The 25,240-nt window shown below is 45.9% G+C and overlaps 1 protein-coding gene across 1 annotated transcript in view; it reads right to left on the bottom strand.

The window, feature by feature from the left end:
- Positions 1 to 4,769: 4,769 nt before the first annotated feature.
- Positions 4,770 to 25,240, bottom strand: part of SHISA6 (shisa family member 6) — a 366,376-nt gene continuing 345,905 nt past the window's right edge. Inside the window, exons 6-7 of the mRNA XM_084838392.1 lie at positions 9,479 to 9,631; positions 4,770 to 5,323 (exon numbers count right to left, since the gene is read on the bottom strand). Of these exons, the coding sequence (XP_084694518.1) occupies positions 4,770 to 5,323; positions 9,479 to 9,631 (707 nt within the window). The remainder of the gene's footprint in view (positions 5,324 to 9,478; positions 9,632 to 25,240) is intronic.

Genomic DNA, 25,240 nt, shown 5'->3' with positions numbered 1-25,240 from the left:
TTGGTGCCTATTGGTGTCATGTGCACCAATAGTTATGATAACGGTATAACTGCTATGTGTAGATTCAGCCCTAGTTATTACTTTTTAAAGCCCTTATGACCTGAGACAAGACTGCTTGAAGGACTGCCTGTTCCTGTATGCCTGTACGATGCCGCCCACTCTTTGAGGTCAACTGAAGAGGCTGTCTTGCCTGTCCGGTCTCTCTCTCTCTCCTCTCCTGTCTGTCTCTCAGGCATCTTTGCCAGGGATGTGGGAGAACTTTTCTGTGGAACTCCCTCCCTTAAGAGATTCGTTTGGCTCCCACCTTACTGTCTTTTCCACAACCTTCTTAATACCCTTTTGTTTAGGCAGGCATTTCATTTGGCTTGCTGATTATTCTGTTGTTTTCTCTGCTGTCTGCTCTGCTCTGTTTGTTCTAAACTACACCATTTTTGGATCATACGGCATTGCTTAAATTGTTTGGGGGTTGTTTAATTTGTTTGTTTTTTAAATCTACTGATAGCTGCCTTAGGCACTATAGAGTTGAAAAGCAGGGATATAAATCTTCTTATACATCACTGGAAAAACTCCCTAACAGCACTTTATTTAGGCAAGATGTAAAAGATTTGGTATTTCCAGCACTTGAAGGACACTTTGGGCCTGTTCAGACATCACACTAAGCTACTGTGGCTCATGTTTTTGAGCGAACCATGGTGGCTTAGCGTGTGGTGTGTGGGGACAATATCATGACTATGAGGGCTAGGAAACCACCCTGGCTAACCACCCCTCTGCAGTGGGGTTAAGGGAGCCTGGGGTGGCTTACCATGTCATGTGGTGGGATCTCCATTATTAAGAATGGCTGCTCCACACAAAAATGTGGCAACCATAGAGATGGCAGCCTAGAGCATCTGCCACTTCCAGGGGCACTCTAGGTAGGACGGCTGGGCTCTATGGTCATTGTCACATGGCGATGACTGGAGCAGCTGGTGTGCACCATTTCCCAGTGCACCATTTCCCAGTGCAACACCCACTGGGATAACTGGCAGCAGTGGGAGGATGACACAGTAACCACAGAGTGGGGATGGGTAAGTAAAGCACGATGAGCTGCATGGTTCCTGGTTGTGTGGTGGGCGCATGTGTTGTGGCCAGCCTAACCCTCCCCGCTCCATAGTTACCCTAATCACCCTTCCTCCTTTCATGTGTGAATATGGCCTTTATCTACACTGCTCACAAGGTTAATGCATTAGTACCCCTGTCTCAAGCAGTGTGGAGGAGCAGTAATTAATTTCACTGGGCTGAAGGGACAGCCATCTAAATGCAAGTGGATCTTAGACTCCAGCTGATGTGCTCAACTACAGGGCACCATTTGAAATGGAAGCCACAAAGTAATCAGAGCTGCTCACTTCATCTGTCCACCTATAACAACAATCTGAACCCTTCAAACCATCATTTTCAAGCATTACACCACATCCCAGGCAAAGATGCCATTAGCAACGTCACCACACTTAGGGTACCACTATGGCTCTTTGTTGTCCTCAGGGGGCTTATACAGAAGAATGTGCTGGTGAGTCATGTAGGACATATTAGCTGTTGAGAGAACAAGGCCTACTTTGTATTTTCTGTAGGCAACTGAATTGCCACAGAAAAGTATAAGAACATAAGAAGAGCCCCGTTGGATCAAATCAAAGTCCATCTAGTCCAGCATTCTCTTCACACAGCGGCCAAGCAGCTGCCTGTGCAAACCCCACAGGCAGGACATGAATGCAACAGCACCCGCCTATCCATGTTCCCCAGCAACTGGTGAATATAGGATACTGGAGGTGGCATATAGTTATCAGGACTAGTAGCCATTGATAGTCTTCTCCTCCATGAGCACCTCTGCAGGGATGTAGGCCATGCAATTGCCATAATGTAACAGCAATTGAGTGGATCCCCTGCCACACAGCAGCAGTGTCTGGCAGCAACCATGTCGCTTGTGTCACATGTCAAGACAGGAAGAGAGGAGACTAGTACTGCTTTGCAGATGGTTGTGTCAGTGCAGCAGACATGGAGATGGCCTGAAAATGGGCCAGACAAGACTGGATGGGTGGGCATCTGTGCATTCTCCACGGGAACAGAGCTCAGATAGATTTGCAGTGTGACCTTGAGAAACTAACAGAGGCTGATGCCAGAGCCCCTCATCACTACTTTATGTGCTTTGGTGCTCCTACAACTAGTTCGATCTTGTCCACACACAATATCACATTGCTCATTGCTTCAGCAAGCCAAGGGCCTGCAGCCCTTCTTTCTGATATCTGCTTCATCCGTGAAAGCAACACTCTCTTGGTTTTCTTAATGGAAACATCAAAGCCATATACTTAATATTCCATCAGGTGGCATGAGGCTCTTATGCTTCTGGGGAGATACCATAGCAGTACCACTCTTGTCGTGAGAAACCTTTTATTGTCCATATTGTGGGGCACCAGAGATGTTTGAAGACAGCAACACTGAAGATAGGAAAAGGTACAACTTACAGTGTGCTTCTCTCACACATGCTGTGGCCTTACTTAGATGCATGATAGTTGACAATAACAACCTCAGAGCTCACATCTGTTGCTTGAGCAGGGCACGAGCAACAGCTGGATGTGACATGGCCATTGTCAAGTTTCCTACCCAGCCCAGTTTCTGTTAAACAAAGCATGGGGTTTCTTATGGCTCCAGTCTGTAGTCTACAAACATAACATACCAACATAAAGCAGCCCTGAGGCTGCTTTCTACTAGAGCTATAAATAAAGTCATATTACTACAAAGGGTCATTGCTTTTTCACACATGTGCCTCTGAAAAATGCAGAGAGAAGATAAGTCCCAAGTGCAAAGTCACCTGAGAGAAATCTGATGAAGGGGAAATTCAGGGACTGCCAGAGCAGGCCATGGATGTCAGGAACTTTTGATCAATGTACATGTTTAGACTGTTAAGCTCTGTGGGATCTGAAGCAAGAACTCCAGGTGCCATTGTGCAGAACTGGTACATGCACTTGGAACACGGGAATGCAAGTTCAAAATCGGAAGAACCCACATTTCACAGATTCACAGAGGCCTGGCCATCTCATTTAGTTGTTGCACCTGAGGCCAGGATCAGGCAGGGAGATGGGGTGTCACAATGCACATGTTAAGCAGAATTAACATCTATCCCAACTATACAAAATCCAGCAAATGCTGGACCTACAAACATTTCTTTGAAAGACTTTACAGACACCCAGTGTCTAATTACCACTGCACATGGCTGTACAATGTGTCCAGTTGGTATGTGAGATGTGCAAGCATTTTGCCTGCCGGATGCGAGTAGGATGCAGCAAGACTGGCAGTCCAAAAATGTTATTGGGTCATATGGGGATGAAAGGAAACAGGTTTTAGGATGATGAGTCTCTCTAAGCAATTCTGTAAAATGGCTATTCTTTGTGAGGATTTCATGAGGGTAGCTGGAAGAAGGTTGCAGCATGGCAAGGAACCAAGCATAGATTGCGACCAACTGTTCATGGAATGACAACTGGGCTACAGCTACTCCACGTATCTCATAACTGAACTATGTTCAATGGGGCCCTCTCCCAGGTAAATGAGTACAGGACTGCTCTGACTTGGATTCCTGCATTGAGCAGGGGGTTGGACTCGATGGCCTTGTAAGCCCCTTCCAATCCTACTATTCTATGATTCTATGACTGCAGATGTGTTGTGGTTATCTCAGGGGCAATGAGATCCTGGGAGTAAAAATGGTGTGCAAAGTTGTGTAAAAATGGGTGTGATTTTGGTGCTTCTTGCGGAGAGAAGTAATTCTGTCCTATTGCCTTTTAAATGTTTATTTGCAAGTTGGGGATTTACATATATGAGGACAGATGGAAGAAGAGGTGGGGGCTGGCAAACACTTATCAGCAGAATTGTGCTTATAAACAAATCCTTCTCACTCCTTCTACCATCCAGAGGGTTGGTGATCTGTAGGCACTGGAGTAGTTCTGTTTTACAGTTACATGTAAAACATGGTGGTTTCCCAACCATGGCAACCATTGTCCCTAAACCTGTTAGCTAATTAATAGTGTTTGCCACTGGAATTTCTCCAACGACCAGGAAGAACCATGCTCACATGAACATGGGTTACCACCTATTGGATGGACTTTAGCTGGAACTGTCCTCAGCCAAGACTATAGCTGGGCAGTCTTGGTAAAATCCAACACCTTGCAAACACTGGGATTGCAATTGGATCCCATTGTGCCAGACTGGAAAGCTTGCCAATTCTGCCATATTATGCCAATTTTGTGTGATCTTTTTTTCTGTTTGTCATGATGGACGTTAAAGGCCTAGCTTGGAACACACTAGAGCAGGGGTGGGCAACTTGTGGCCCTCTAAATGTTTTGGCTTACAACTCCCATGATCACTCACTATTGGCTATGCTGGCTAGGGCTGATGGGAGTTGTAGGTCAAATCGCCTGGAGGGCCACAAGTTGCCCACTGCTGCACTAGAGAGTAGGTGCAGGCAAGCCCTTGAAAGGAGCCACCATCTAGTACGGCTTTCTTTGACAGAAACTGAGTATGTCAGGAAATCTTATCTGTATCATCTCTCCCTATTCAGGTTTTGTTTTTCCTCCTCATGTCAATAACATGTAGATGAATTTTTAAAACAACACAGACAGGGCTGTCGGAAGAGTCTGCCTTTTCAGACATAGAATTAGAGGTTATCTTGGCCATAAGGCCACTGCAGTGTAGGGCACTGAACCCACCCCCAGTCCAAATGGATTATCTACAATGCACAGTGTCTCTGATCAAACAGTCACCTCTGTCTTGCTGGCTGTGCGGTAGTGGTGATGGTGTCCTGGGATATAGTGTAGCTGCTCCACTGTGTTGTGCCGCCGGGAGGCAAATGCTTGGCGCTTGGCAGATGTTTGGTTCATACTCAAGGTGTTGTACAAGTTATTTGAGGCACTGGGATGGGAGTGCATCTTAGTCATCCGGTAGCGATCCAAGACGGGTGTTGAAACAAAGACGTCTGAGTGTGACAAAGCCCGCGACATCGACTGCTCTCCAAAGCCAGAGTGCTCTGGAGATAGCAGCGGGTCTTGGGAGTGGAGGCGCTCAGTGGATAACAGCTGTTCATCAGAGAGGATCCGCTCATAAGACATGCTGAATTCCTCCGGCATTATCCTCTCTGGGGACAGCACTCGGTCTTGGGACATGGCCCGCATCACACGGCGTGGCCGCTCCCTTTGGGTGGCCTGTTTCTGGGATAGCTGGATGACGTTGAGAGGGAGGGTCCCTCTTGCAGCTAAGTCTGGAAGGTGCCTCTTTCTTGAGTAGTATTCCTCAGCTTCCTTGTCAGCTTGGTGGAGAAAGGCAACAGAAAAAGACAGCATTAAGGAGTTGAACCACAGCAAAGAAGGGTGAGACGACAAAACAGGAATGTCTTCGGCAATGCGGTAAAGTCACAGAGCAGGCAGTAGAGAGCATTGGCCATCATGGGCCACGTCAAGGGTTCTCCACTCATGGCAAATGTCCTTGCATGTGAATCAGTGTCATATGTATGTGAAGACTGTAATGCACAATGGAAATAGGCAACTCTCCAGGAGCTATTTTTATGAGCCAATATTTGATCATTGTCCATTTATTACAAAACAGTTTAAATCACTAGAACAAAAAGCTACAGAAGAGCATTATGTTCTGTCTGAAATGTTTCATGGGCTCATCTGTACTTCAGTTTTAACGGTATTGGTGGTGGAAGCCTCCCAAGCATGTTCAGCTATGGATAAGATGGAAGCAGCATTGTCCTACTGAGGATTTCAGACAATGGCCTCTTGACTTAAATATATTTGGCTGATGGCTTTGTTTATTTGCTGATTCAAATGGGTTGGATCCAGGATCTGCCTTCCATAAGAGGAAGGGGTCTGCTTGCAGAAGGTCCCTCTGCCCAATTTTTGGGGACCCCCCCTCCTCCCACACCACAGTTCACCCCATTCAGCATGGTCTCCTGACTCTGTGTATAACATTTTCAGGGGGCTGCAGGGGTTGCTGTTGGAACAAAGGGGCTGGGAAGTCCACTTCCACCAGTGCAGTTGATCCAGCTTAAATCTGGATCCAACCCAATATATCTGGTAAATAAAGCTAGCTATGTTACGAACTGCACGACTGCAGCCAAAGAGTTTGTTCCCATTCAGTATGTGAAATTCAGGGTCCCGCTTCCTTAATTTCTCTTGGTTAAAAATGTAATTCAGGCACCCAAGGAAAGGGAGAAATTATTACTAATCATCATCACTCCAGTCTCTAGGGCCATCAGATTCCACAGTAATTCTGTCATTCAAAAGGGAGGCCACTGTTGTGATGGAGAGAAGGAAAACCTGGTCCTGGCTGAAAGTCCAGCTCTCAAAATACACAGACATGTATAGAAATGTAGGGCTTAAAAATTACCTAGTCTAGCTATAGTTCACAGTTGTAGCATCCCGCTCTGCGCCCTCCCTTATGAGATTTCACTTAACTGGATTTTAATTTAAGGTAGGGAACCTAGAAAACTTAGGTCTCCCCTGTTTGGAAAGTACAGTTAGTCCAAGCAGATCTTGCAGTGACCATCAGACTGTTAGAGTTAAAATGGATGCGCATTTGATGTATTTGTTGCAGAGCTGTACTATTTCAGACCACAGGTGGGATACCAAATGTTTGAATGCTCCCCAACATAAAACTAAAGCAAAGCTCTCATGCCAGAGGAAATAATAGCCTAGAGTGATCCCCTGGACATGCTAGGCATGCGGTGAGCGTTTGATGCATGGGACAGCCATTCAGTCCACCTACGATCTGAAACAGCATGGCGCAGTAGCAGATACATCCAATGGGCTCCCACTTGTCAATTTTCCCTGCTAAATCTTATGGGTTGGATCCAGATTTAGTCATTCTTAGAGTAGGCCCATTAAAATCAATAGGACTCAAAATGAGATTAGATCACAACTAACTTAAATGTGATTGATTTCAATGTGTCTATTCTAAGCATGACTAAATCTGGGTCTAACCCATCTTTCATGTAGGGTGGTCATGTGTCCTCTTTGCAAAGGACAGTCCTCCATTTGAAGGTCTATCAGAAGACAGTCTTCTCTTTGAAAGTCTCCTCTATTTGAAGGGCTGTCCTGTCCTGTCCCATTCCAGTGTAAAGATGAAGAACCATAAGAAGGGAGAGCGCCCGGAGCCCTTGAAGTTGCCTCTCAACACGCAGCACCAGAAGGCTGAGTAAGCACACCAGTCATCTTGACACATCCCTCTTCTCTATGTTGAGATGTATTGTGCTTCTGCTTAAATGATACCAATGACTTCTAAAGACGAAGGAGAGAAGAGAAGCAGGACTATTCCATCAGGTGATAGTCGGCTCTCCCCAGCTATCACCTAGTCAACAGCTATTTGTGAACCGCCCAGAGAGCTTCGGCTATTGGGCGGTATAGAAATAAATAAATAAATAAATAAATAAATAAAATAAATATTCCATCAGGCTACTTGAACTGTTTCCACCCCATCTGGTCATGATAAGAAGTGTAACTGTAAGACCTGGTGCTTGAATTTGCTTTATTCCTCCTCCCTTCCTATCCCCTTTTCCTTGTGTGTGATGTCTTTTAGATTATAAGCCTGAGGGCAGGAATTGTCTTACTACTTAGATTTGTAAGCTGTTCTGGGAGCCTTTTGGCTAAAGAGAAGGGCAAAAGGGCTTTAAATACTACTACTACTGCATCAATACTTATAAATTAGAACATGCAAATTTTATGTAAATCCATTCCCCCGTTTGTCCTCTTTTTTGGTGATGTGTTTCCTCCTTTTTGGCAATGGGTAAGTGGTTGACCTGTTTGTTGTTGTTGCTGAGCAGTCTATGCAAGCAAGAGTTATAATGCTGTGGTCTGAAAATGTGTGTCAAGACTACAGGCTGGGGGAAAAGACAACTGAAGAAGGCATATATCCTGAAGACTTAGTATTGGCAAAATCAGTGAATACTTGAGGGAACATAAACAGTGTTATCAGTGATGAGGTCTAAGTATTAATAACAGCCCAAGATGCAGGTGTTGTGAAGAATACTAGATCCCATCATTGTTACACTTCAGTGATAAGTAGGGCTCACCCAAACTTTGCAGCCCTGTTTGCAGGCTACAAGGCTGAACCCCCATTTTGTTGATGAGGGGCTACAAAGTTGCACAGGGTCCTTCACTGTGCTGGGAAAAGCCATGTGTTGCCTAGGTAACCTGGGCATGCATCCCTTCCCTTCCCATGCTGGCCAGTGGGGAAGTGTCCCTGCATTGCTGGGGCAATCGGACAACTCTCCAGAACTTCCTGCACTAACTCACACACAGTGTCGGAAGACAGGGAGAGTCATCCAGTTGCCTAAGCCACATGGAGATTCTTCCTGTGCTGTGCTCTGAGCCGCTTCAAGTGCTGGAAGAGAGGGCAGTCCCCCTGGGTTTTCCAGGCAACTGGGCAACTCTGCCACCTTCCTGGTGGTTTGCAGTACAGTGCAGGAAGAACGGGCGAGCCAGCCAATTGCCTTGGCAACTGAATGACTCTACCTATCTTCCAGGTCAGTGTGCTGCTGCCTCACTTCCTGGGTGGCTAAGAAATCTGAAGACTGTCTCTGAAGAAGCAAATTAAAGTTGCACTGTGAGGGGTTTGGGAGTGGGGCATTTCACACTTCACAATCCCCCTCCTCTCAATTTGCCCTGAAGTGTCAGCTTGGCAATATTTTGGCTCCAGGTGTCTCTTATGCCATGAAATGAAATCTATTGCTCTGGCTAGGATGTTTAGCTAAACTTTTAGGATGAACAACCTGCCCCAGAGTACACAGGAAGATCAAAGGTCACACTTCTCTGTTCAGGGACAGGGCAAGTAAAGTGGCCAAACCGCATTGTCATGATCCTTGAGTGAAGAAATGAGTGGAAAAGTCAGGTGGCTTTCACAAGGAACAGGGCCAGCCCAAGACATTTTGCTGCCTGAGGTGAAGGACAAGATGGCACCCACTCCCCATTCTATTTACTGAAGCCAGCTGGACTGCCAGTTGAATCTTACTTCAACACCAGTGATGGAATAGTGCCCTCTACCACACTTCAGGCACCAGGCTCATTTAGGGCCCCCAGGTCAGGTTGTGTGGCATGCACAGCAAAAAGCTAGGGTGTTCAGGAGAAACAGCTGAGAGGCTGCCACTGCTGTCCCCAGCATCTTCTGCCTGAGGCAATTGCCTCACTCTGCCTAATGGTAGGGCCAGTCCTGGCAAGGAGAGACAATATTATGTATATGACTGGTAAATATGAAGAAGCTTAGAAAAGAGGGTGATGAGACAAGCTATCACCAACCCAATGTGACAGAATGGATTGTCTCTACTCACAGGCTGACCTCAGAGGGCAGGGACAATGAACTAAGAGTCACCCAGCAATGACACTCACAGCAAGAGAGAATATGTTTTTGGCTCTCACCCTAACCATGCACACCAAGCAGCAAGATAATGAAATGAGCAGAAACCTACTTAATCTCTTCAGGGAAGAATATTTACTTGGGTTAGTCTTGATCGCAGACTCATAGGATGGTGGGAGGTGAGAGAGGTTCTGGAAGGACCTGGAGAAGGACAGATCATAGGGCTCTGTGGCAGAGGTGAGGATACTGTTCATCCGTGGCTTTTCTGCAATAGAGGGAAAAAGAAGATTTCTATCGAAATGGAGACACAGGAACGGTGAAAGAGGATTCAGTGTACAATGGTTCAGTTGCACCCATCAGATTGTCCAGTCTAGCACTGTGCAGTAATTCAAACTGACACTAGCTAAGCTGCAAACAAGAACCCCAGAGCTTTGTTTCTTCAGTGTCCGTTGTAATTATTAGTAAAGGCAGAGTGTGTTGATTCATAGCCCACAGAATGCTTGCTCCTTTGCCAAACTGATGCTAAGAACTCAGACATCTTGTTGTGTAACAACAGATGTAGGGGAACAAGCCACAGGGTGCTAATTTCTCTCTGCTTCTGGATCCCTGGTGAAATGAACATGAATGAACGCACCTGTTGGCTGAAGCTGCCTTGAGGACCAGATGCTTTTCTGCACAATTCTCACCTGGGCTTTGTGTTTACTCTACAATCTACACAAAATGCATGATCACAATGAGTGTAAAGGTAGCTACCCCCATTCCTTTTCCGCTTGATAAGAGAATAATGAAGTTTACATCTGCTACACTGGACACATTGTTTGTTACTGGTCATCTCCATTTCATCTTGGAACACATGCCATTAAGAACATATTAACCATATTTCAAACAGGCAGAGGAATACTGTATAACAAAAGCTTTTCAGCACAATTAGGACAATTTCCTTTTTATGAACTCTGTATAGAAGACCCAGCTTGCAATTTTGCAGACTACTTTCAAGGCCATATTGACGTTCTTGTTTTAGGTGTCAGTCACCTGGTGCAGAACATCTGGACTACAACCTCCATAAGCCCTTGCCAGCATGGCCAGTGGTCAGGGATGATGGGAATTGTAGTCCCAAGACATCTGGAGGACACTGGTTTGGGGAAGGCTGCCCTAGTGCATCAGCATCAATGGTGTCAGTTGATCCCGCCCTCGTCCTCAAGGTGGCTGACTGGACATGTCTCCAGCTGTGGCCTTATCCCCACTGCTGAGAACCAGGAAGAGCCATACCTGCTCCCTCTGCTTGAGCCCTGAAATGCTTAGACAAATGGTCCTTCATTACCCATTCTTTAAGATTCATTATTAAAATATTATTGCTCTTAATTACGGTGATAATGACAATGATTATATCTAAAGGGAGCCCTTAGGTGCTTTCACTATAAACTTGGTGCAATGTTCTGTTAACGTGCACCATAATTTGTCATCTCACCACAGGAGCTATCTTTAAACCAGCAAGGCTACAGCTTTGTTTGGGCCATTGGAGGGAACCATTGGCCACAATTCAGCACAGAGCACACAGATTTCAATGGCTTCTAGCACAAGCCTACCTATGTTTACTTAGAAGTAAGCCCCATTGTTTTCAAAGGGGCTTACTCCCAGATAAGTGTGTAAAGGGTTGTATATATGTTGAATAGTTTAACTGCCACTATGGGGTTTGGCTGGGCTAAATACCGCCCCCCCCCCATTGAGAAAGCTGCCCATGGTCCAGGGGTGTGTAACTTGCGACTCTCCATGTGTTGATGGGTTGCAACTCCCATCGGCCTCAGCTAGCATAGCTAATAGTGAGGGATGATGGAAGTTTCAGTCCAAGAACAACTGGAGGGCTGCAAGTTCCTCATCCCTGCCATACCCATTGGCATCAATCCTGCCCCTTCTGTACCTATAGGAAGGGTGGCTCACCACATGGGGTAGCCGAGCACAAATCCGAAAGTCCCCAGTTCTAGCCCCAACAGCGCCTGACTTCTTTTCACCATGTCCAGATTCTAATACAAAAAGAGGACACCTGCTTAACAAAGGTGGCTTTGTGATAGCCATCTTTTGCGGGGGCATGGCTCAGGGGTAGAGCACATACTTTGCATGCAGAAGGTTCCAGGTTCAATCCCCAGTGCCTCCAGTGAAAGAGATCTCAGTTAGCAGGGCTACGAAATACATCTCTCTGAGATCCTGGAGAACCACCACGAGTCAGAAGAGACGGCACGGGGTGAGAAGAACCTGTTGCCTGTCCCAGTATAAAGGAGAATCATTGAGCTGACAGAGGGCAACTGAACTGGATGGTACAAAAGTCACACTGAGATAGAGTCTCTGTCTCTGTCTCTCTCTGAGCCATATGGCTGGACAGGAAATATGACCAGCCAGAATGATGCTGGTGAAACTGAAGAGTGTTCCTTGATCGCCATGGATGGTGACACATCCTGTCCTGGGTTACTGGAGCACAGAATGTGGGCAGGTGCTCCACAGTTTATGTAAGACTACGATTGCTGATCAAAAGCATAAGCAGTTAGTGTGGGGACCCAAATCTGAGAGCCCAAATCTATTGCTTTAATGGATCACTGTTTTGCAATATAAATGGCAAGATCCCCAATCTGGATCGGGATCATAGCAGGTGGAAAGTGTTTATGGCCCCTTACCCGGGGCTGGCATCAAGAGTAGGCATGGTTTGGCACCTGCCAAGGGCCCACTGACAACAGCCCCCTGGAGTTGCTCCTCCTGTCAAACAAACAAGTGGTAGCGATGATGAGAAAAACGGTGAAGAGCAATAGCAGCTGGTGCCAATGGTAGTGGGAAGGTAGGGAGGGGGCCCATTGAGGGTGTCTTGCCTAAGGACCTTCAAAAGTCTGGTGGCTGGCACTGCCCCAACCCCTGAAAGCTAGGATAACATTCCAGATTGGGTGTCCTGCACTTACTCTAGAGTAAAAAAGTAATGTGTGCTTTGGGTCTGAGACTGTGCTTTTGCTGGTGGATTCCAGGCAAAGTAGGTTTCCAACACCTGAGAGAGTGGCAGGGGGGTTAGCATATAGAGACTGGAAAAAGAAGACAAAAAGAACGATAAAATGCCCCTGCAGCCCTTTGCGAGTCCTTTTGGAATACATAATCCACACGATTTCAGTATACAAGAGCAGGACCAGGTGTTCCATCTTGAGGCACCTGTGTAGGGTCTTTGTCCAGAAAACTCAAAGGACATGCCCCCACTCCACTCCTGCACATAGAGCAAATCTGATCCAGCATCTTACAGAAGCTGGGGCGGGGGCAGGAGGCAGAATAAAACGCTTAGGTCAGGATTGGGTGACTCTAGGAAGCCATACACATTAACCACCCATTCTCCTTATTTTATTTATTAGATGGAATTTTTTTACCCTCTTGGCTGCTAAAAGACTGATGCTATAATACTGGAAGGATGAAAGCTCAACACTAGCAACATTTCAGAGAGTGGTATATAGGCGTCATTTGCGAATGGACTTATATTTGGATATCTTGTCTGCTTTTACTGAAGCTTATGTGTAATCTGTTCTTTTCCTTTTTTTCCTCCCTAGGATGTTGCAATATTTGAAGCTGAGGACTTTAGAGTATGTTGTTATATTTTCAATTTTTTGGTTTTGTTATGTTTTTGTTTGTTTTGTTTTGTTGAAATTCACAATAAAAATTGATTCAAGATAGATTTACATCCTTTCCTCCAATGAGCTCACAGCAATTTACATGGTTCTCCCTCCATTAATTCTCACTGTTCCCTCATGAGGTAGGTTAGGGGTGTGTGTGTGTGTGTGAGAGAGAGAGAGAGAGAGAGAATGAGAGGGGGAGAGAGAGAGAGAGAGAGAGAGAGAGAGAGAGAGAGAGAGAGAGAGAGACTTGTCCAGGGTCACCCAGCACCCAGGGAGCTTGATGGCTGAGTGGGGATCTGACTCCGAGTCTCACCACTTCTGGCCCAGAAATTGAATCATGACATCACACTAGCTCTCTTCTTGCCACCCACAGTCAGACCTTTGACACAACAGTTCAGTTGTTTCAAAGTGCAGTGCAACATGGAACCTGGATGAAATATCAGCTGTGTAGGCCCTGACACCTGATCTGGGCAGGCTGCAGAGTTTGTTTGGTATTGAAATCACATCCTTTTGCTGCAAATCAGATCAAATGACTGAAGCTGGAATTTAAAATTGTCTTTCAGCAGCCCAAGCCAGAGGAGAAAGGCCTGCCAAATTACAACATTTCTATCACACCCAGGTACTCAGGTATTAAAATAGGCAGAGATAAGGATGTTAAAAATAGCGGCAGCAATGGGCTGTGAACAAATCCTTAGATGATGGGGAAATAAAAAGGACGTGGAGGGTGACTTTAGACTTGTGTGTAGGGTGGCTATCTGTCCTGCTTTACAGAGGATAGCCCCCTATCTGGGCATCATCAGAAGACAGTCCTCTATTTAAAGGGCTGCAGAGTCCAAGACCATTTTAAAGATAAAGAACCATAAGGATGGAGAGCAGGGACCTTGAAGTTGCCCATCAACACTCAGCACCTGGACAGCACACTGAATAGTTAGGCGCACAGATCACCAGGTCACAGTCTTCCCCACTATGGTGAGCTGTATTGTATTTCTATATAAATTATAGTAATTATTTCTAAATGTGCATCTGTACATATAAATTAGCACATGGAAACTGTATGTAAACCTTTCCCCTCGTTTGTCCTCTAGTTTGCTGATGCATTTCCAAAATAACCCTGGTCTGTTGCAGCACAGGCACATATGGAAGGTTCCGGGGGCTCTGATGGTTGGCATGGTGAGATTCCTCACTGTTGGAGGCTATTGAGTAGTGTGTGGATATGAATATTGGTGCTGAATGTTATGTGCCACATGTAGATAAGGTGAGTTGTGATGCCCACAGCGGGTGTTCCATACTTTAGGAGCTCCAGATTCTGTGATCTAAACAAAGTATGTAATTTGCATTTTTTGTATAAAGTACCTCACCAGCTTGGCCAGGCAGGAGAAAACAGGAAAGGTGAGGCAGCAGAGCACCCTAGAACACAGGGAGAGGGTTTAGAAACCATGGAGAAGAGGTATGTGAAGCACAGAAGCCTAGCCCTAGGACTATCCCAAGCCCTGCTCATGTGTGTTTCTGAGGATGAGCTCATACAACCAAACCAGCACAATGAAGTCAGAGTGGATCTGGGCTGCTTTTGGAATGTGGTGAAGCTCATGAAGCTCACAGAGCTCATGAATCCAATTCAAGCACTCAACCCTTTTGGCAACAACCAATGTGGGTGGAGTTCCGTCGAATGGGATGTTCAGTGAAGCAATCACCTGCCTTCTTCACTATATGCCCAGCTTGAGCTGCTGGCCCCATATTTCTCTATTTGCCCAATGAGAATGTGAGTTGGCCCTTACCTCTCAGCTGGTCAGCTCTTAAAATCTTTTCAACAATGCTCCAAACGTCTTCTTGCGGATGTCCCTCAGATTTAAATGTACAAATAGGATCAGCCAAAAAGTGCACTCAGAAGGAAAAAATGACTCTTGGGATGCCAAATTATTCTCTGCTGGTTCTTGGACTCCGCATTACACATCATAGATGTTGATGTTCTGATTATACACACATGGGCATGTAGTGTGAGCCCAATCTCTAGCCCTGAATCACATACCAAAGCCCAAGAATCTGGAGTAAGGGGACAGAGATTTCATATGGGAGAGTGAGTTGTCACGCAGTGGAATATGGCATGTGGGTACAAGCAGCCAGAATACTGCAGATTTTCTAGTCTTGACTCACTCCATCCAGAACTAAGGATGACGCTGGTTAGTCAGTCATGCAGGCTCAAGTGTTTTTCAAATCTAGCAAGGGTGAAGAAACTGCTCACACAGCTACAATGTACGTAGTTGGCCGCTGCCTGCTATTCCCTGTGGCATTTGGAGTATTTCTTAGGGTCTGGTGAGATGTCATTTCAGGTTGCAACTCCATTGCCCTGTACAAATCCCCATGGCTTGCTCTCACTTAAGAACCTATGCCCTGGATAAAGAGACTAAGTGAGAGACGGCGCGAGAGACGGAGATACACACCTGGATGTTCTCTCATACCAAAATTTTACACATAGCTCCCTAGAGTGTGATTACTCAGAGGGTGCTTCTTGCTGCCGTGGAACATACACTTTGAATGAAAGCCTCTTCCTTTTGAAGCTGGGGTCCCAGCATCAAGAGATTCCAGCCCCTTCTTTGAAATCTGTCCTGTAAGCCCAGGTGTATTCTCTGTCCCCCCCGCCCCCGAATCTCTCTCTTGGGAGTCTCTGCTTCACCATGAACATGTCAGCTGGCTCTTGGCAGCAGTTTTTACAGTGGAACACCTTGAGGTCTTCTGGGCTACACTGCAGTGGAGCTGGCTCTGCCTCCCAGATCAAGTGGTTGGCCAATATTTCCGGGCTCTTCTCCGTGGCACATTTCATTAAAAACAGAGCAGCAAGTCTGACTGTTTGCTGTGAGAGTTCCTGTGCCCAGTATACCATCCAGGTCCAGGAACAAATCCCTTCCCTGTCCCCTCTACTCCCAACCGCCCTCTGCAGGTACAAACAGGAAAGGGTTTTAATGCAGCCGGACACATCAGTGACACCTGGAGTTTTCTGCAACAAGCACAGCAGTAACAGCAGTAACCAAACTCGGGGTGGCACATGTCTTCCTACCCCTTTGGATCTATGGACGGGAAAAGGGTTGGAAAAGCAGTAAAGTGCTCAGAAGTGACCATATATAGGAACACAGGAAGCTGCCTTATACTGAGTCAGACCACTGTATTGTTTACATGGACTAGCAGCAGCAGCTCTCCAAGGTTTCAGGCAGGATTCTTTCGTAGCCCTACCTAGAGATGCCAGGGATCGAACCTGGGAGCTTCTGCACACAAAACAGGTGCTCCACCACTGAGCTATGCAGCGTCAGCCCAAGACACTTTTCTTCCTGAAGCAGATCCCAAAGTGTTCCATCCCCTGTTTGAAGAGGAGCCTGAATGCTCTCCCTCATAAGGCCTCTTTACTTTAAAAACTTTAAAATACTTTAGAAACCTTAATGCACCATTCAGACACCAGTTCCTGCCTTTCTCTGTCCCCCTATCATGGTGCGGCCTGAAGAAGGTTGCCTTACTCTGCTGCTTGGGAAGGCTGGCCCTGATACAGCAATGGTGCCATTTCCCAATGCTCATGTTGTCCTCTGAATACGTCACCCCGCATCTAATAAGACTGATTCCATGACTAGGCAACAGCTTCCACTTATCAGGCTGCAGGGGCCATTGATTGAACATTACACTGTAAACAGAGACTTTTTATCAGCATGGGAGCATTGCCTCTGCTCCAGCGCGCCAGAAAGGCATTATAATCACTTTTCACCAAGATAAGTGTTCTGCATTGGGATTATTGATCATTCGAAACAGCAGTACTTTTCAAGCATCTATGCCAATGTTGTAGTTTCAAAGCACAGTGGAGACACCGGTGGGTGGGGGTGTGTTGGAGTGGAATCCTGCTAGAGAGGCCTCTGACTCAAAAATATGACACATGAGAAGAGCTACAATTGACAGGACCATCCCTCGAATCTGCAAAGACTAAGGGGCAGGTCAGAGATGCATGTTCATCATTTAATGAGTACAGCATCAAGGGATGATGGTGATAATGGTGATGGTGATTCTCTACATTTCTTGGAGGCCTTTCTCAGAAAAAGACTCAAGGAGTCTTACAAGAGGGATTAAAACATACAAAAATGTAAAACCATTGAAAGGCATTTAAAGTGTTACATGTGTGAATGAGCCATCACCAATGGGGAAAGACTGTTGCTCAGAGCATAGGCTTTGCATGTAGGCGGTCCCACGTTCAAATCCCTGGCAGTTCTAGTTAAAAGGATATCCTCTAGTGGGGCTGTGAAAGGTCTGAGTCCTTGGAGACCTGGATGCCACTCAGTATGGGCAATACTGAGCAAGATGCTCTGATTCAGTATAATGCATCTTCCTATGTTTGTATCGACTGCCACAGAATAGGCAGAACTTTCCTATCATCTCTTTTTTCAGCAGCATCAGTGCACACGTTCAGCTGTGCATCTTCAAGCAATGAGTGATCAAGTAATTTGCATGCAGTATGAACTTGCTCAAAATGCAAACGTGGGGGAGAAGTCATGAAATACACAGGCACATTCCAGGTTTTGGGACCCAGACTGCTAATAAATGAGGCCTGGGGGAGGGAGGTTCCATCTCAAGCCACTGTTACGTGCACTCCTTCTGACAGATCAAGGTGGTTGTGGAAGCAAATACTGGAGATTGCCAATGATTGGTTATCATGACATTACAATGTTAAAAAATGTGTCCCCCTTTCAGAAATTCACTAACACAACTCATCACGCCTTCTATAGTGTGTGAAGAACACTGGGGGAGGCAGAGCGTGCCTGGGCATGTGCCTGGGGTTTGTATTTACAGACTGAGCAAGGCCGCTAATTACCTTCTTTGCATAAAGCGGGTGACATTAAGCACCTCACGTTTATCTAATGGGCCTGCATGAAATCCAAGCAGCTTCTCGCCATCTGTTGTGCCATGCAGTCAATCAGGAGCGAGGATGGAGCGAGGCTGCAAATGAGAGGTCACCTTGCAACCTATCACCCAATACTTAGCAGCCCCAAGGAATAAAGTGAAATGGCTCTGGGGAGTTGCTTTATGCATAATGTAGGCTGGATCTACACTTACCGCCTTTTTTTAGCTTCCAATGAGGTTTCACCACCCGCCTTTCACACTATGCAGTAGCTGCCTTGAATTGGAACTGGAATTTCCCACTTCCGCGCTCCTGCTTTCAATACCCTAATATCCCAGTATTTCCCCTTAAGGTGCTCTGATTTTCCGCCTTCGCTACCATATCCAGTCGTAGTCCCCTCCTCTGCCTGTCCATATGCGGCGGTGTTTGTATTTCCCTCCTGTCCAATCCCAGCTCTCGACAGCCCCATGTCTTCTTCCGGCTACTGATAGCATAGCTTCCTCAGCAGCCCCCATTTCCTCAGCAACAAGCAAAGGGCTGGATGTGTGTGTGCTTGTCTGATCTCGGAAGCTAAGTGGGGTCGGTCCCGGTCAGTGCTTGGATGGGAGACCACCTGGGAATCAGGCTTCCTGCACTGAGCAGGAGGTTGTTGTATCCCTTCAAATGGGATTAAGTTTTACCCCCTCCTATCCCCCGCTCTGGATGTGTTTTTTTTTAATTAAGGCGTTATCCTCGCACAAACGGGGCTTCTCCGGGATGTTTTTTTCCCTAATTCAGGCATGATCTTTGAAGTTGTGAAGCTTCACAACTTCAAATCTTCGAAGATCATGCCTGAATTAGAAAAAAAACATTGCGGAGAAGCCCCGATTGTGCGAGGATAACGCCTTAATGAAAAAACACACATCCAGAGTTCAAAAATGCCAATTTTTCATGATAACCTACATTCCTACTTGCTGGCTTTAATTTATAAATGTCTAGCACCCTCACTATCCCTCACACCAAAACAGCACAGTCTCATGAGGTTGCTTCATAGAATCATAGAATAGTAGGGTTGGAAGGGGCCTACAAGGCCATCGAGTCCAACCCCCCACTCAATGCAGGAATCCAAGTCAGAGCATCCCTGACAAATGGCTGTCCAGCCTCATCTTGAAGGCCTCCAGTGTGGGAGAGCCCACCACCTCCCCAGGTAATTGGTTCCATTGTCGTATTGCTCTTACAGTCAGGAAGTTTTTCCTGATGTTCAGCCGGAATCTGGCTTCCTGTCACTTGAGCCCATTATTCCGAGTCCTGCACTCTGGGATGATCAAGAAGAGATCCTGGCCTTCTTCTCTGTGACAACCTTTCAAGTACTTGAAGAGTGCTATCGTATCTCCCCTCAGTCTTCTCTTCTCAAGGCTAAACATGCCCAGTTCTTTCAGTCTCTCTTCATAGGGCTTTGTTTCCAGTCCCCTGATCATCTTTGTTGCCCTCCTCTGAACCCTCTTCAGTTTGTCTGCATCCTTCTTAAAGTGTGGTGCCCAGAACTGGACCCAGTACTCCAGATGAGGCCTAACCAGTGCTGAGTAGAGGGGAACTAGTACATCCTGGGATTTGGAAGCTATGCTTCTATTAATGCAGCCCAAAAGAGCATTTGCCTTTTTTGCAGCCACATCACATTGTTGGCTCATATTCAGCTTGTGATCGACAAGAATTCCAAGATCCTTCTCGCTTGTAGTGTGGTTGAGCCATGTATCCCCCATCTTGTAACTGTGCATTTGGTTTCTTTTTCCTAGGTGCAGAACTTGGCATTTACCCCTATTAAAAGTCATTCTGTTGTTTTCTGCCCAGCGCTCCAGTCTATCCAGATCACTTTGAATTTTGTTTCTGTCTTCCAAAGCATTAGCTATCCCGTCCAATTTGGTGTCATCTGCAAATTTGATCAGCATTCCCTGCACCTCCTCCTCCAAGTCATTAATAAAAATGGTGAAGAGCACTGGGCCCAGGACTGAGCCCTGCGGTACCCCACTCATTACCTCTCCCCAGTTTGAGAAGGTCCCATTGATAAGCACTCTTTGAGTGCGATTCTGTAGCCAACTGTGGATCCACCGGATCGTTGTTTCATCTAGCCCACTTTGAGCCAGTTTGCTCATCAGGAGATCGTGGGGCACTTTGTCGAAAGCTTTGCTGAAGTCAAGGTATATGATGTCTACAGCATTCCCATGGTCCACAAGGGAGGTTACTTGGTCAAAAAATGAGATCAGATTTGTCTGGCAGGACTTGTTTTTGACAAATCCATGTTGGCTTCGAGTAATCACGGCATTGTTGTCAAGGTGCTTCCAGATGGATTGCTTTATGATCTGCTCCAGAATTTTCCCAGGGATTGATGTCAGACTGACTGGTCTGTAGTTCCCAGGTTCCTCCTTTTTACCCTTTTTGAAGATAGGGACAACGTTAGCCCTCCTCCAGTCATCTGGCACTTTCCCCGTCCTCCATGATTTCTCAAAGAGTATAGACAGCAGTTCTGAGAGTTCTTCTGCCAGTTCCTTTATGACTCTAGGATGCAGTTCAGCTGGCCCTGGAGATTTGAACTCATTCAAAGTAATGAGGTGTTCCTTGACCATATGCCTATCGATCTCAAGCTGCAATCCTGCCCCTTCAGCCTGTACTTTGCCTTTGCCAGGGAGGGTCATAAACCCTCTTTTGGGAGAAGACTGAGCCAAAGTAGGAATTGAGAACTTCTGCCTTTTCTTTGTCATCTGGTATCGTTTTGCCATCCTTATTTAATAGCTGAACCACCATTTCTTTCCTCTGCCTTTTACTATACACGTAGCTGAAGAAAGCCTTTTTGTTGTTTTTAGCATCCCTTGCTAACCTCAGCTCATTCTCAGCTTTAGCCTTCCTGACGCCATCCCTACAATTCTGTGCTATCTGCCTGTACTCTTCCTTTGTTACTTGGCCTTCTTTCCACTTCCTATATGTGTCCTTTTTTGTTTTCAGGTCAACCCTAAGCTTTTTGTGAAGCCACATTGGCTTCTTCTGTTGTCTTCCACCTTTTCTTCTTGTTGGAATTGTTTGTGATTGTGCCTTGAGAATTTCCTTTTTTAAAAGCTCCCACCCAACTTGCACTCCTTTTCTTGTTAGCATCGCTTGCCATGGGACCTTACTGATCATTGTTCTGAGTTTATTAAAATCAGCTTTCCTAAAATCCAGGGTACGCGTTTGACTACATTTGGCTTTTGCTTCCCTTAGAACCAAGAACTCAAGTACAACATGGTCGCTTTCCCCCAGAGTTCCTGTAACTGCTACTTTATCCACTAAGTCATCTCTGTTGGTTAGGATCAAGTCAGGGATAGCCGATCCTCTAGTTCCTTCCTCTACTTTCTGTAGGAGGACGTTATCCGCCACACAAGTCAGGAATTTCCTGGAGGAGCCATGTTTTGCAGCATTTGTCTCCCAACAAATATCGGGAAAATTGAAGTCCCCCATTACTACTACATCATGCTTCCTTAAAACATTGGCTATTTGCTGTTCAAAAGTTTCATCCTTGTCTTCTCCTTGATTGGGTGGCTGGTAGTAGACTCCGACCACCAGGTTCCTTTTATTCTTTGCTCCATTTATTTCAACCGAGATGCTCTCGATGGGGCTACCAAGCTCCTCCTCCTGTATTTCTGTGCAGAGATATGTATTTTTCACATACAGTGCAACCCCACCTCGTTTTCTGTTCCTCCTGTTCTTTTTGAACAAGTTATATCCTTCAGTTGCTGTATTCCAGTCATGACAGTCATCTCACCAAGTCTCAGTTATACCTATCAGGTCATAATTTCCCTCTTGTATTAAGAGTTCAAGTTCGTTCTGTTTGTTTCCCATACTCTGGGCATTAGTATATAGACATCGAAGACCATGTGCTTCATAGTCTGGCTTTCTTCCTACATGTGTCTGAAGACTATTATTGGGCGCTATCAGAGCTATTCTCTCCGTTGCAGTGTATGCACCTACGTCCATTGTTACCCCCAACATTACATCTCCCTTCCCCGTAGGATTCAGTTTAAAGCCCTCCTGATGAAGTTCTTCATGCTGTGGCCAAACACATTCTTCCCATCCTTTGTGAGGTGCAACCCGTCCCTTGCCAACAGCCCATCATCCAGGAAGTATAGCCCGAGTCCCAGAATCCAAATCTCTCTCGTCAGCACCACCTTCGTAGCCAGTCATTCACCCGGAGTATTTTTCATTCCCTTTCTATCCCTCTTCTAACTACTGGAAGGATGGATGAGAAAACTATCTGGGCCCCAAAGTTCTTGAGTTTCCTTCCCAAAGCTTCAAAGTCTGACGTGATTTCTTTGTAACTCCACTTGGCAGTATCATTCATTCCCACATGGATGAGAAGAAAGGGATACCTGTCAGTGGGCTTTATGAGTGCAGGCAACCTTTCAGTCACGTCTCTGATCTGTCCTCCCGGGAGACAACATACCTGGCGAGTCCATGGGTCTTCGCGACATACTTGGGTCTCAATCCCACGCAGCAAGGAGTCTCCCACTACTACCACTCTTCTCTTCTTCTTCTTGTAGGCCTGGGTTTCATCGCCTCTGTTTGACTGACCTTTAGCCTCTTGCTCACTCTCATGCAGGTTCCCCTGTGATTCTTCCTCTGCAGGCTGTCCTCCAGTCTCATCCGCAAGTACCTGGAATCGGTTCCACATCTCCACTGCTTCCACTGGTGCAGAGTGGCGTCTAGTTCTTCTTCTTCTTCTCCTAACTGTCACCCTTTTCCAAGGAGTATCCTCTACTCCATTTTTCTTCACCTCAGCATTTCCCACTGCCTCATCTTGCTGTTGCTCTTCAAGCTTCTGGTCTTCCCTTTGCTGCTGTAGTTCCCCCATTCTGTCCAAGAACTCTTCATGTTCTCTTATTCCCCGGAGGGTCGACAGTCGCCGCTCCAGTCCACTTACTTTTTCTTCCAGCAGCGTGATCAACTTGCACTTGTTGCAGGTGCAGGCCATGTTGTTCTCAGGCAAGAAAACAAACATTGCACACACCTTGCAGGTCACCACCACTGGAGAGTCCTGTCCTTCCATTGCCTCTTTTCCCTTTTTGTGTCTAGCTTTGTGATTGTTCTAGACTAGCCTGTGCCTGCTCCTCTACTCAGTAGAGGTTAAAAGCAGAGTCCCACTGGTGTGGAAGTGTGTGTTACAAGACAAATAAATGGAAAAAAGTTAGTTAAAAAAATAACAAATAAAAAATTCATCTCTCTCTCTCTCTCTCTGATTATTGTCATAATTACTATTTACATAGTACCACCAGTGTTGCTTTATAGAGTAATGTAAGCATTTTATAGCATTTCTTTTTATTTCTAAAATAATTACAAAAGATATATAATTTTCTTTTTCCATACAGTATAAAAGTGTTAATACAATAAAAGAAAAAGACATAAAAAGTAACCAAAACACTCACAATGCTGTGATGGATGGAGTACTTGCCACAATTGTCTTTATGTTAGAATACGGTGAAGAGGAGGAACAAGTCCAAGGGGTTCTTGTTAGTGGGACCCCTCTTGGGCATGGGCCTTTGTCAGGTGCCCTACCATGCCTGCCCTCAATGTCAGCTCTGCACACCAGCCTTAACGATATCCCCATAGGGACACGTCATGGGAAGGAATATAATGTTTAGTGTTAATAGTACTACCATTGCCCTTGAAACATCAGAGCTCCCACTTTTTGGCAGTCAAGACACCACACAGGCATCCTTGGTTCTCTGCCAGGTCAGCCCAGTTCTTGATTGTAGGCATTTCCAGCACATTTGCAAAGTGGGAGTGGTGCAGCATAGCAAGCTTGTAACACCATCACTGCAAAAACATTTGCTGGTAGTGCAGCAGGCTGGGGATTACTGTCCCTCTGGAATTTTAGCTATAAAGCTCTAGTAGGAATTGAACCGAACCAAACTGAGTACAATTTGCTATAGTAAGAGAAGAGAAGATTAGCTAATCTCTTTTCAGCTTTAGTCTCTTCGTTCCACAGCACAATTCTAAGTATTCTCTGCTCACTTAAGAGTGGTTCCACATTTTATGCAGCATTTTATGCAGCAAGCCCAACTGCTAGCCATACACTGATGTTTCCTGCAGGAATCATAGAAAGTTTAGACCACATATGTGCAGTTTAGTCTGAACATGTTTGGGAACACTGATGCATGCACATTTCTAGGCTAGAGCTGCTCTTTGTGTTGTTTAGATCTGAGTTATGCTCCATGTGCAGAAGAGGAGTACACACACTAATGCAAACTCAGGAGAGCCACTGTCTTTACCCATCAGCTAGTTCAAGCAGAGGCTGCTTAACAATACTCTTTGCCACAACTGGGCTGGAAGATTACTTCTAAACGTTCAAAGCTTTAACTGCAGAATGGAGTAAGAGGACCTGCTTCTGTGGCTATGGCCATGTGCTCTTTGGGACAAATATTGCATCATCTAGTGCTCTGCACATCACCTGTCAAGCTTGGCTGAGATTAGGTGAAAAGGGCCTGTGATGGAGATAAGTAGCTGGTGAGCAGGTTTCCCCGGAGGCGTGAGTGGGAATGGGAGCACTTTGTTCCAAATTTCCATTTGGCATAGAGATGTTGCACGGCACTTCAGCAGAGACCATCTGTGCCTGTTACCCAGTGAAAGCAAATGGTGCCACTGTGAATGCATGCTACACTGCCACTTGCTGCTCTTTGTGGTCCAAGATTCCTCTCAAAGCACTTCTTCTCGTTGTCCCTGTCATGCCCTCTTCTGCTTAGCCATTCTGAGGAACAGACAAGGACCACGTTCCGGTATCTAATCTCAGTATGTGTTTTCACTGGATCATTTTGCTGGTTTTTCCTGCATACTCCTTCTTCTCTGCGCCTTTCCAGAGCTACCCTTATGAAGCCAGGACTGTGCTGCATCAGAGTAGTGGACCGTAGATAGGCCTGGAAGTGTATCTGCGGTCTCCTACAAAAGAAAGGCTGTAAAGAGCGTATTTGATATTCTAATCTTCAACTGCACGCCCCTGCATGTGGAAGAGGTAGCAAGTGGCAAGGGACAAGAGCCAGATGAGAATGCATGAAGACACTGGGGGACTGCCACGACTTCGTTTTTCTCGAGCAAAGAACAAATTCGAGCAGAAATTTGCCTCTCTAAAGCCCAATTCTTGCATTCCAAATAATGCGGTAAAGCTATAATGAGGTGCCGTGTGTGTGTGCGCACACAGTGAACGTTTATTCTGATATAGTAAAGTTGTTTAGAAATGTCATTTGCACAGAAGGAACACATAGTCTAAATGCATGCCCAACCCCATTGTAGTTGGGACGTATTTACTTATGAAAATGACCCCCAACAGAAATCACTTTGTGGTGATTTCGCCATGTAAAAAATGTGTGATTGTGAA

Source organism: Heloderma suspectum, chromosome 2, assembly GCF_057233095.1.
Source record: "Heloderma suspectum isolate Gila_16-S chromosome 2, 16-S_ref, whole genome shotgun sequence".
Lineage (NCBI taxonomy): Eukaryota > Metazoa > Chordata > Lepidosauria > Squamata > Helodermatidae > Heloderma > Heloderma suspectum.
The sequence above is the reverse complement of the archived record's forward strand: the minus strand, read 5'-3'. Positions and strand labels throughout refer to the sequence as shown.